This window comes from Podarcis erhardii (genome assembly GCF_964252035.2).
Source record: "Podarcis erhardii genome assembly, chromosome: 1".
Lineage (NCBI taxonomy): Eukaryota > Metazoa > Chordata > Lepidosauria > Squamata > Lacertidae > Podarcis > Podarcis erhardii.
The window spans coordinates 138,221,442-138,234,411 of NC_138497.1; the positions used below are offsets into that span (position 1 = coordinate 138,221,442).

Consider the following 12,970-nt stretch of genomic DNA (forward strand, 5'->3'; position numbering starts at 1 on the left):
TTTTTGCTAATCATATTTGAAAATCTGGTGAATTTTGAGATGATTGTGTACCCAAACAACACAAGCTTCTTTTATATATTCAAATAGTGGGGCGGGATATTTCATATAAATTTGTAAATGTTCCGTTGAGTCTGAATTTCAGTATGGTGCTCCATGTTTGTGAGCCATCTCTTTCATTAATACCAGATTTTGATGCAGTGGGTTTAAGCAAACATCATATTAATGCAATAAAATGAGAATTGTTGCTAATCACTAGACTTCCTTGCAAATCCCACCTTTGTTGCAGTGCAAAATTGCTAACAGATGTTGTGTGCATCATAAGAATATCCATGCCCATGCAGGCTATGCTCCTAGTCTGAATCACTTGTTTTGTGTGCTTATCTATATAATAGCTGTTGTGTAGGTTAATCCCCTTTTCTGTGGAAAAGCCAAGCTCCTTTTAAGCCAAAGGTTTCCTAGAAGTGAATGTCAGTACCTTACCTGATTAATACGGTCAAGGGGAGGAAATTATACAAGACTGATATTAAATGCCTCATTTTCATCTGAGGCTTCTGCTTCTGGAAGTGCAGAAAGTGAAGGTTAGATTTTCTGATGGCAAGCAGTGCTTTCTCTCTTTGGGCGCTAGTGCTGTGCACCTTGCTTCTTGTCTTGATTTGACAATTGGCTTTGTGATTGTGAGCGTTCAGAAAATGTTTCAAAAGTTCCTGGCTTGTCATGTACCCTGATGTTATCAAATGTGGTTTATGTATGATCTTATTGCCCTCTGGGAATTGTAGATAGCTTTCCCTTGGCATGCATTCACCCCAGGACGTCAGTTACAGTTACACTGCATAATTATGAACTATACATTTGTTTCTGAGAAGAGTTCCTGGAGATGATGCACACTTTTGTCTTGCTATTTTGGATTTATTTGTTACACAGCACAATCTTATGCATATTTATTTAGAAGAAAGTTCCACCAACTCAGTGAGTTTTATTTTCTTGTAAGCATGTTCAGGTTTCAGCCATAGGACATTTAGATCCCACCTTTCCTCCAAGAATCTCAGAGTAGTAGTCGTGCTTCTCCCCCCCTCCCTGCCACCATTTTATCCTCACAACAATCTTGTGAGGTAGGCCAGACTGAGAGATAGTGGCTGGCTCAAATCCCACCATGAGTTTCATGGTACAGCAGGGATTTGAACCCTGGTCTCCTTTCATTGTAGTCCAGCAGTTTATCCACTGCACACAAGAATATAAAATATTTTTGGCTATCTAACTGCACGTAATGCTTGAGACTAAGATCACTAGTCTATATCACACTTTACTAGGAGTTGATCCCATTGGAATGACTTCTGAGTAGGCATGAATCCAGACCCTCCAAATGTCCCTATTTTCCAGGGACAGTCCCAGATTTACAGAAGCCGTCCTGGTTTATGATTGGATCCCACCATATCCCACTTTTCCTTAGGATGTCCCTATTTTCATCGGAGAGATGTTGGAGGGTGTGTGTTTAGGTTTATGTTTGTGTCGCTCTGCCACAGCTGTGGCCCATCTGTTGGAGCAGGACAGCCTAGGGAGAGCCTAAGTTGCTCTTCACCTCAGTACAGTGATACCTCTGGTTATGAACACTTCTGGTTACGAACGCTTCTGGTTACGAGCTCTGCCAACCCAGAAGTAGCTGCTCCTGGTTGTGAACTTTTCCCCAGGATGTGAACGAAAATCGCACGCCGGATTAGCGAAAGTGTGCCTCAGGATAAGAACTGTTTCAGCTTAAGAATGGACCTCCAGAACGAATTAAGTTCGTAACCAGAGGTAACACTGTAGAATATTTTCCAAGTTAGCTGTAGACCAATACTCTTCTTATCAAGTATGAATTGGGCCTTGTGTTGTTGGGATATGAGTACTACGCAGCTGAGAAGAAGCAGTTCGATGTTTTTCATCACATGATGGCCCTGACCGTGGGACAGGATGTTCCAGGGATTTCTCAGGCATTTGTTCTCAGTGTAATATGAGACCTTCCTGTTGCTTGTGTAAAGGAAGTTTGTTGCAGTCGCTCGGAGAAGTCTGAGTGAGCAGTCATGTTTTTGTACAGTTGTACAGTCAGAAATAAACTAGAGATGAAATAGACTTTCTGACTGCTTCTTCTTTCTCCTGCTGCTATGCAGAGAGGAAGGGGGTGTGCACCTTTCAAGCAGGGAGGTGTCGCCTATATCAAGATCTCCCTGGTCTGCCGGGATGCCAGCCAGGGTAGGTCACCGGCCCTGACATGCCTGGGAAGAGGAGTCAGCCTTTCCCGAGGGGCAAGTTTCCAACATATCATATGCTACAGTAAAATTTTCATTTCTGAGCACCGCTCTCCTTTAGTGCCACCCACTCTTTTTGTTCACTCTTCAGTTTGACTCCTGCCTTTAGCTGTGGTGGTAGCAGCTATGTTCAGACCCCAAGCTATGGCTTTCTCTAGGCCACTGCCAGGGTGGGTGGGAGGTGCAGGAGCTACTGCCAGCCATTATCCTAATTATTGTTGGTGTGCTCCACGGGTGGCCTCTTCTCCCCCTGCAACACCGGGTAACAGTTATGTGGAATTCAGTTTCCCATTTCACGTTCTCTTAGGACCCGCTTTCCCTTTAGTATTTCAAAGTCCTGCACCTGAAATGGCACCTGACTTTCAGAGAATAGGAACGCGTGGGCAGTTCTCCTGATGGAGAGATGGAGAAAGTGGTATCCCCCAAGGACATGTATTGGGACATGTTAAGTTGGTCATAAACGATCCAGCATTAGGGATGAGCAGTGAGATGGCCAGGTTTGAAGAAGGGATTAAATTGTTCATGGTCATGAAAACAAAAAGAGATTGTGAAGAGACCCAAAAGGACCATTTTACATTTACTGAATGTAAAATGAACAATGCAATTCTGTGTAAGCAAGTGTAAAGTGAAGCTTGTAGGGGCAAAATGTCTTAATTTCACCTATATGCTCATGGGGTCTGAACTGGCGGTGACTGGCAAGGAGTGGGACTTTGAGGTTGTAGTAGTTAGCTCAGTGAAGACCTAGTGTCCAGCAGTTGTGAAGAAGGCAAATTCCATGTTAGGAAATGAATGGCAAATGAAAGTGCTGATATCATAATGGTGTTATACATATCTATGGTGTGACCACACTTGGAATACCGTGTACAGTTCTGTGTACAGATCACTTCACTTCAAAAAGGATATTGTAGTGTTGAAAAACGTTCAAAAAAGATAGCAGACATGATCAAGGCAGTGTAGCACTCCTCTATCAGGAAAGTTAAAGTTAACATTTGGGACCTCTTAGCTTACGGAGAAGGAGAGCAAGAGGAGATGTGACTGAAAATTATGTATGGCATGGAGAAAGTGGATGGGGGGGGGGAAATTCTCCCTCTCTCATAACACTTGAGCTCACCAGCGTCAAATGAAGTTGAAAGATTCCTGACAGGCAAAAGAAAGTCGTTCTTCACACAGTGCAGAGTTAAACTCTGGAACTTGCTCTTGGAGAAGGTAGGGTTGGACACCAACCTGGGTGACTTTAAAAAGAGGATTGGAGAAATTTATGGAGAATAAGGCTATCAGTGACAGCTAGCTACAACTGCTCTGCTCTGTCTCCACGGTTAGAGGCAGCAATGCTTCTGAATTCCAGTTGCAGGAGAGGAGGGGGCTGCTGCTGCTGCTGCTGCTGCCACCAGGCCCCATTTGTGGGCTTCCCCAGGCATCTGGTTGGCCATGGTGGGAACTGGATGTGGAATTAGATGGACCACTAGTTTCGCCCGGGGGGGCTCTTCTTAGGTTCTTAATTCTGCTTGAATATTCTAACATGACCCCATCCCAGCATCCCTTTGTCAAATGTCCTTAATATATGTGTTTTCATCTTTCTCTTTGGTACAGAAATCTTAAATGGAGGAGTATATGTTGGACAGAACAGATTTCTTTGCTATGCAGACACTATTCAGTGGGAAGATATTGTTCGTAACCCTTTGGCTTCCAACTTTTCTGTGGTTCCGAAAAACAGCAGTGCAGATTGTAAGTATTGACTTTGTTTTCCGCTCTTACCACTTTGCCATTCTCACGCTTATTCAGGTACACATCTACTTTTTCTTTCTGTGCTTTCTGTAACATCCATACATTAACAGTGCAATCCTGTGCATGTCTACTCTGATGCAAGTGCACTGAGTCCAATGGGACTCATGTCTTGGTAAGTGTGCATAGCGTTGCAAAGCAGGTTTCATTATGACTTAACCACTCAAAAAACCTGCCTGCTTCCAAGGTTCTTCCCCACCCTCCATTTATTTTCCTTTCCTTTTTTTCTCTTTCTTTTTTGCATTATCCGTAAGCTTCCTTTCCAACAAACTGCCCAAGGTTGCATTTCATGCTGAAAGAAACCAGGATCTGAAGCCCACTTCAAAGACGCCATTGTTTAGAATTCCACTGCGAGGGCAAAACCCTGGTTAGTCTTAATTGCAGTTAGCATTGATACTCACAAACTGCTTAACCATTTCTTTCATTAGCCTTGAATTCAAGTATCATGCAACCAGATGCCAACTGTCCAAGTACCTTCTTATTTTGTTTAAATGTTCCATCTCCCTCTCTTCACAGAATCTAGCCATTTGAGTTAATTTAACTGAAGGATAAAGAATGTAGTGAGTTCCAGATGTTGTTGAACTCCATCAGCCCCAGCCATCATGGCTAATGGGCAGGGATGATGGGAGTTGTCCAACAACATCGGCAGGGCACCATCTTGCCAATCCCTGGTTTACTATATACAGGGTGTTCCAATTCCCGTTTGAAGCAATTCTCACTCAGTTTATCCCATGTTTCTGAAAGGCTGAGGTGTGCAACTAGCTGCCCCTTGCTCTCTTCAAGTGTCCTGATTCTATCCTGCATTGGTGATTTGTCTGATGTGTCTTGATTATATCATCACTTAGGAAAACAAATCAGTATATCCTGTTCAACTTTAACTGAGGGTGGGGATAACATCTGAACTGGAATCTAAAAGCTTTACTTGGTTGCTGTACTTTCAGTTCCATATGCAAGCTCTAAACCAGGCATGGCCCTCCACCTGTTTTGGGACTACAACTCCCATCATCCCTAGCTAACAGGACCAGTGGTCAGGGATGATGGGAATTGTAGTCCCAAAACAGCTGGAGGGCCAAGTTTGGCCAAGCCTGCAGTCTAAAAGCCTAAGCCTCAGTCTAAGCCTGAGTTTGAAAAGTTGCCACTTTGAGCTACAAGGTGACAAACACGGACATACAACTTTCAGTCTTAGTTCAGGTGGGTCTCTAGTGCCAAAGGAGGGCAACTATCCACTCTAATTTTTCAAGGGATCCTGAAACTTCTCTTCTCTTGTTAGCAGTTGGAATCCTATATGCTGATGTGGTCTTCATTATCACAGTCAGGTACCCCCAAAGCCTTCACTTAAATGCAGAGCCTTCTTCATTCACCCCATGCAATTCTATAAGACTTAAAATATGGCTGAATGAGTATTACCAAGGTATTTGAACTTCAGAGGACATCACAGAAAAATTGTGGCTCTTTAAACTTTGTGGGGAAAATAAGTGGACACAATCCACATACAGGTTTTCAAATGCCTGCATTTAGTTCTTTGTGTACAAAATATAGAAAAAATATTCATGTACAATTACTCAGAGAAATAGAGGAGCCATGTTACCACCCATCAAGAGATCAGAGCAAGATGTTGCTCGGTTTTACAAAGGCTTTAAGACACAGCATTGTTGTATTCGAGTTTGTAAAGTTTTGGACTAGGTGGGGGAAAATGATTAGAACTCTAAAATTGCAGAGTGATCATGGTGTTAGGACAGTGGGCAACCTTCATTTCAAACACATTGCTGACCCAGAACTTTTCAAGGTTAACATAAGCAAAAGTTAAGGTCTGCATCCTTTGGAGAATTGAAAAGGAGATTGTGCTGTTGTCTGAAATAGGAAAGTGATGCAGTGGTTACGACAAATCAGGAATGCACCAGTTCAAAACCCCATAGCTTGCATTACGAGTATAATAATGCTGATCACTTTCACAGGGTTGGTGTAAGGATTATAAGAATGCCTGTGAAGGAGTTTGAATACTCTGTGGCCAGACTGGTTGGGGCTGATGGGAAATGGAGCCCAACAACTTATGGAGGGCCTCAAGTTCCCCTTTCCTGCTTTAAGACCCACCCTCACTTGATGATGATCTGGGACCTCAACTGCAGGACAAGGTGCCTTCATCACTATAATCCGTTGTGTGAAGGAGCAGTGGAAAGTCTGTGAAAGAGCAGGAGGTAATGCCATACCGTATTCAAGAGCTGAATTTGTTCTTTTAGTCTGCTAAGGGATAGATTTCCAAAAGCTCCTAAGTGGTTTAGCAGCACACGTCCCATTGAAAGTCAATGGAATGTGTGATCTTAAGTTACTTTTGGTATTTTTGATAATCTTGCCCTCTGAGCTTGATGTCTAGATTTCAACCCTTCCTGATTACCCAAATCAGTGGTTTATGTTGAGACATCTATATTCTACCAATGCCTGGATATATAGTTGAGAAAGCTGAACCTGTCAGAGACAGATACAAGATCTGCATCTCCCAAAAGGAGAGAAAGCATTAGTCATTACTAGCTTATTTAGTAGTTTACATGTCTTGGCCATGAACCCAAGGAGAGATATCAGTGGGCTGTCCGATGTTGATATTTAACTGTACCTAGCACACAGGTCCCCTCTACACCAGAAATCTGGAAATGCTGCACTTTACCCTTTATTGTTTTGGGGACTCTTTTGTGGGAGTTTCAGAGGGAGCATCTCAATGCTTTACACTCATCTGAGTTATGAAACTGTAACATTAAATTTTGGGTGAGTTGTTTCCCCTAAAATCTTAAGTAAAATGGTGAACTGGCTGTCCTCTCTTCCATAAAGCTGTAGGGAAACAAATATAGTAACAGACTAGTTTGTGTTCCTTTAAAGTTCTTTGGGGTAAAACAAATTTCCCCAGCTGAAACCTGCTACTGGTCTTATATACAACCTATGCCGTTTAGAACAGCATTTGATCGCAGTAAAACAAATCACCAGCAGAATGTAACAGCAATACATTTTCTCACCTTGGCTGACAGAAAATGTGAAGTGGTGACTAATTCCCATTCTTAAAGTCAACTCTTGCCTAGTATATCATTTCTAATGCAGCTCTAAATTGCAAGCTGTGTACCGAGAAAGTGACATTCCGAACAGTAGATGGTGAACACATTTCTATTGTAGAGTTAGGTTAAATTATATCCCTTTATTAAGGTGCAGTCAATTAACATTCTAAATACGTATGTTCTTGGGGAGTAGGGAAAATGCGCTTTCACGGACAGGGGCCCCTGAATCATTGCGGCAGGTGTCAGCACACAATACCAGCCATAGAAGCTGTTCTTTCACAAAAACAAAGGCACAAATCAGGAAAGTATCATACAAAAACCTCTTTTGTATGGAAAATTCCTCAAGTGCTCACAAAATAATGTTTTAACAGCCACAAGTGTTTTCTCAGCCGAGAAGCATAGCCAATAAATGCTGAGGAGAGAGCCAGTGCCCCCCCCTCAAGTTGTTAACCATTTCAAAGATATGCACTTATTTGCATTTCCTGCAATTAAAAAATATGAACTGGGAGTATAATTTGCTTTAGAAAAATGGCAATGGAAAGTGGGTGGTGGGGAATGGAGGAATGTCAATATTTGTTTTCTTTTAAAAATCCATTTTTGCCAAGTGCTGGAGAATGAAAAGAGGGAGGAATGTGAAGCGGGAAGTAGACTTGCAGAGTTTTGGCATTTCAGAAAGGGAATTTAGTAGCCCCATGAAAGCATTTCATGTGAGAAAGAGCTAAGAAAGGTGAAAAGGCTTCTTTGTGCTCTGAAGTACCAGTGGATATAAAAAGCCAACTGAGGAAGAATTTCAGCAACAGGAAACAGACCAAGCCTTTGAGTGCCTGGTGACAAAAAAAATAAAATACTGGATTTTCCCAAAGTTTTCCGAAAGTCTAATCCTTGTAATGTCAGAGGGTAGGATCCTGCTGTACTTTATACATGCTGAAATACTGATCTCAAAGGCATGCTGACATGTGTACTCCTATTCCAAACATTCTTTACTCCAGAGTTTGAAGAATCTCGTTTTATTGGGCATCCACACATGGCCAGGCCAGTTGGGCAAATGTGTGTAAATAGACTTACTTCTGCTTATGTTGCTGGAGCAATTATTGGCAAATTTTGTCTTTTAATTATAATTATTTATATATATTCCACCTTTTTCCCAGTCTGCAGCTTATGGTGGCTTGCACAGATGAAATAGAGAGAGCAAAAAACATAGAAAAGACAGTAATTAAAATGCAATTAAATAGTTTTATGTATTTAATTTAGTACTCACTTCCCATAAAACACCCAAAAGGAATTTAACAATAAAAAATGATTTTAAGTCCAATCCAAATAGTGATTAGCTTTACAGTAAATGATTAGGTTTCTGTACTTGTGTGCATTTCCATGTCGTCATTAAATCAGGAATGACAGAAGCAGCAGTCGTATATCTCCTCCCCCCCCCCCCCCTTGTCTCCTGCAATGTATGGCACCACCTAACATGCGATGCTCATACCATTGCACCTGGAGATTTATGGCCCCTCTATAAGCAGTAATCAACAGAAGGGAGTGTGGGCAGGGATCTTTTTAAAAGCACCGTGACGTTTATACCATATGTTTTATAGCATTCTGCCTTATGGAGTGTTAGGAATGAGGAGATGGTGGATTACTAAATTGAACTGGAGCTCTGCATTCACCATAAGATGTAGTTCCAGTCTTATAGAGCATGCGTCACAATGAGACATCAGAATGAACACTAGTCAAAAGAAAGTTTTACAATTAACATAAAAGACAGGTACAAAGGAGGAAACCATATCAATTCAAATCCTTCTGCCACTTTAATGAGCGAGTAGTGTAAAGTAAGGGGTGTGTGGGTGGTACTGTGGTCTAAACTGCTGAGCCTCTTGGGCTTGCTAATCAGAAGGTCAGCAGTCTGAATCCCTGCGACGGGGTGAGCTCCCGTTGCTCTGCCCCAGCTCCTGCCAACCTAGCAGTTTGAAAGCACGCCAGTGCAATTAGATAAATAGGTACTGCTGCGGCGAGAAGGTAAATGGTGTTTCCGTGCGCTCTGGTTTCCGTCATGGTGTCCCATTGCACCAGAAGCGATTTAGTCCTGCTGGCCACATGACCTGGAAAGCTGTCTGTGGACAAATGCTGCCTCCCTCAGCCTGAAAGTGAGATGAGCAACACACCCCGTAGTCTCCTTTGACTGGACCTAACCATCCAGGGGTCATTTACCTTACCTTACCTTAGTGTAAAGTATGTGCAGTGAGATTCCAGCAGATATCAAGAGGGATCAGATCCCTTCAGTGAGAGACCACCCACCACGGTTGAGCGTAGAAAACAGCCTCTTTCCTCCTTAGCACGTTATCCCTACAAGAGGAAAGCCTACTATGCAGTTTCTTAGTGAACATTAGCCTATTGAAATGTATAACATATTATGTGAACATGGGTTGTTTAAAACCCATGTGCTAATTAAAACAGTACTTCACAGGAAGGAGAAGCATTTAGCTTAAAAAGAATTATTATTCCCTTTTATGAGTGGCAATGTAGGAAATACAAATTATATAACAATTCCATTGGTTCTGTTATTGACATTTTTGGGTGAGTGGATGGATTGGTAGCTTGCATCTCTCATAATAGGGTTCAAATAATTTAGCTCACTATCTTTGAAGAAGACCTTTGCCAAAGTAGAGGAGCATGTGTGGCCTGAAGCCAGCTGGACTAATTGGTGCTCTTCAACAGACCAGGGTTCAAAATCCCATCTGTTGCTTAGTCATTTGACAAAACGCCAGACCTATTCTACAGGGATAGGAGGAGCACAGAGAGAAGAAATGCCACCGAGGATACCTTCATCTGCCCTGCCTGCAAGAAGCTGAAGATGCATTTGGGTCTTTACAGCAGTTTGACTTTACCCCCAATGGCACACTCTTCCATTGTCTCTCAAGACAGATGGATGGAAACTAAACTTACCCCCAAGTTGATCCAGGGACTCCAGAGATGTTTGGCTGCCTTTTACAGTAGCAAGTAGGAGCCTCTGCTAGTTGACTGGCCAACTCCATTATGAGAATTGCTGCATGTGGTTTTTCTCAGCTGCAGAACCACAGACTGGAAGAACAGTTCCACATCTCCAGATTAACTCCGGGGTAAATGCCCAGGGATGCTTTTACTACTTATGGACAACTTTGCTGGCAGAAAACCTTTGCCCGTTCCTGAAATCAGTGCTTGTGGGAAAGTGATGTCCTTCTTTCAAGAGGAGGCCACACTTTGCAGCCAGACTAGAACTAGTGACTCCACCCATGGTTTAGTGCAAACAGCACACCAACCTTCCCCTGGATGTATGTTTGACACCCATCTGGCATGGATATGCCCTAGATAGGAGGAGTGAGATGGCTGTTCATTATGCTGTCCCCTGTAGGGACAGTTCAAAGGAAAGCTGCCATACACATAAACACACACCCTTCTGTATCCACCCAGTGAAATCCTGAGTCAAGGAAGCTGGCATACATGGTTCTTCTCTTCCTCATTTACTCCCTACAACAACCCTTTGTGAAGGAAAGTTAGGTTGAGAGGCACTGACTGGGCCAAGGTCACCCAGTGAGCTTCACGAGTGCGTGGGGATTTGAACCCTAGACTCCAAGGTCCTAGTCCAACACTCTAACCACTACGCCACACCGGCCCTTACCGCTATGCTGCCAAAAATGCTGAACCTCTGGTGACTCACAGTTGCCCACATAGTTATTTGCACTAAAGCTGTGGGGACGCGGGTGGCACTGTGGTCTAAACCACTGAGCCTAGGGCTTGCCAATCGGAAGGTCAGCAGTTCAAATCCTCACAACAGGGTGAGCTCCCGTTGCTCGGTCCCTACTCCTGCCAACTAGCAGTTTGAAAGCACATCAAAGTGCAAGTAGATAAATAGGTACCGCTCCGACGGGAAGGTAAATGGCATTTCCGTGCGCTGCTCTGGTTTCGCCAGAAGCGGCTTAGTCCTGCTGGCCACATGACCCAGAAAAACTGTCTGCGGACAAACATTGGCTCCCTTGACTAGTAAAGCGAGATGAGCGCTGCAACCTCAGAGTCGTCTGCAACTGGACTTAACTGTCAGGGGTCCTTTACCTTTACCTTTACCTGTGCTAGAGCAGGGACACAATTGCCTTTGCCATCAAGGGAGAGTAAAGAAACATGGGAGTGAAGAATGGACACAAAGTACTTGCACCCTTCCCAGTGTGGAAACCAGGGGGATCAAAGAGTTCAGGAATACAGTATGGTGTTATTTTGATGCTTCTATTGTGAAAGGGTGAGCAGTTCGTCCTCCAGTAAAAATACCACGTAATGAAAACAGCACTTGGTACAGCATTTAGAAAAGGTTTCCCTGCTTCTCCCCAAAATCTTTTTATTTTAACACATCAAACTGTGTTTCCTCTCTCACCTCCCTGATTCTTCCAGCTCTGGCTGCATGCCAACAACAGCTAAAAGATACATTGGCTTACTGCACAATAATTCCGTTATGCTCATTGTTTTTCTTTAGTGTGGAATTAGAGCAAGAATGCCACAAGCCTCATCATTTCCTTGTCAGCGTGCCTTTGATTTTGCTGGGTACCTCCTCTGGAAAAATCTCTTACGGTGACATTCAGGTTTCTCACACACCATTATGTACTGTGACAAAGAAAATTCTTGTGGCTGCAGCTTGCGATTCTCACACATAATTACCCTCTTGGCAATGTATCTGTAAGTCTTGATACATTCATAGGAAACCACCTGTTCTTTTATTTTAGTTTGCATTTGATCCTCATTGCTGCATTGATAGAAAAAGGTCTACTATTATACAAACCTGCTTGTGCGACATTTATTTTCCTCCAGCCACACTGTGTCAGAGGGGTGGGGAACATGTGGCTCTCCAGATGTTGTCGGACTCCAACTCCCATCAGCCCCAGTCAGAATGGGGAGGCGTCAGGAAAAATGGGAGTGCGGTCCAACAACACCTTGAAGATGCACAAGTTCCTCCCCTCAGAGATGTCAGTAATGTGTGCAGGAGTCATATGGTCTCCTGAACAGTTTGGTCCAAGCCCAGTTTAAAGATAGAGAACCCTAAGAGGAGAAAGCAAGGGGAGGTATTGTATTTTTATTTACATTGTAGTGGAGTCCCTAAGATGGTTGGACTGTGCCTTGTGCGCCTTCTTCTGGAAACTCCTGCAACCATGCTGGTGCCAAATGCATCACTCTGCTTTCCTTTGCACCACATCAGTGAGGCTAAGAAGGGAGTCTTGTCATCTAGGCAGCCCAGGACCTCCATACAAACTGCCCAGGCTTGCACCCCAGGGCGGTCACGTCAGTACTGCTATTGCAGCAAAAACAACAGTTACAAGTTACCAGTCTCTACAGCCACAGCAGGTGCTGTGATTCTCCACAAGTTTGACTTCACCCTTGGAGGTAGACTCCATTGTTTCTGGAGACAGATGGATGCCAGCAGCAGCAGCATCAACAGCAACAACAACAGTGAATCTTTCTAAATGGGCATCTATACCAGAGGTGGGAACTGGATCCAGGTTGATTGCCCAGTTGTCAATCAGAGTTTTTTTTAGGGAGGACGGCACTGCCAGTGGGGCTGGAGGAGGCGGGCAGCGGCTGGAGGGTGCCTCCCGGCTCAGCTAGCCACTTCGTGCCACCGTGGCCACAGCAGACGGAAGCTCCAGGCGCGGCGCTGCTTCGGCGCAGCATGGCGGAGGTGGGCGAGGGTGGCGAGCTGATGCCAGGAGGTGCGGCATCCAACCTCCGCCTGTTCCCTGGCGCCCTCCAGAACTTGGTGCCCTGGCGCCCCGCGCCACTAGCCCCTATGGGTAAGATGCCGCTGCCTAGGAGGGAGGTCCTAGGAACTTGCCTGATGCCCAGATGGAGTTAGGGCAC

The 12,970-nt window shown here is 44.0% G+C and overlaps 1 protein-coding gene across 3 annotated transcripts in view; it reads left to right on the forward strand.

Annotated features, from left to right (window-relative positions):
* ERBB4 (erb-b2 receptor tyrosine kinase 4) overlaps positions 1-12,970 on the forward strand; it is an 816,477-nt gene that overhangs the window by 551,714 nt on the left and 251,793 nt on the right. For all 3 annotated transcript variants that reach the window (XM_081857293.1, XM_081857292.1, XM_081857294.1), the window contains exon 4: positions 3,873-4,007. In XM_081857293.1, the coding sequence (XP_081713419.1) occupies positions 3,873-4,007 (135 nt within the window). The remainder of the gene's footprint in view (positions 1-3,872; positions 4,008-12,970) is intronic.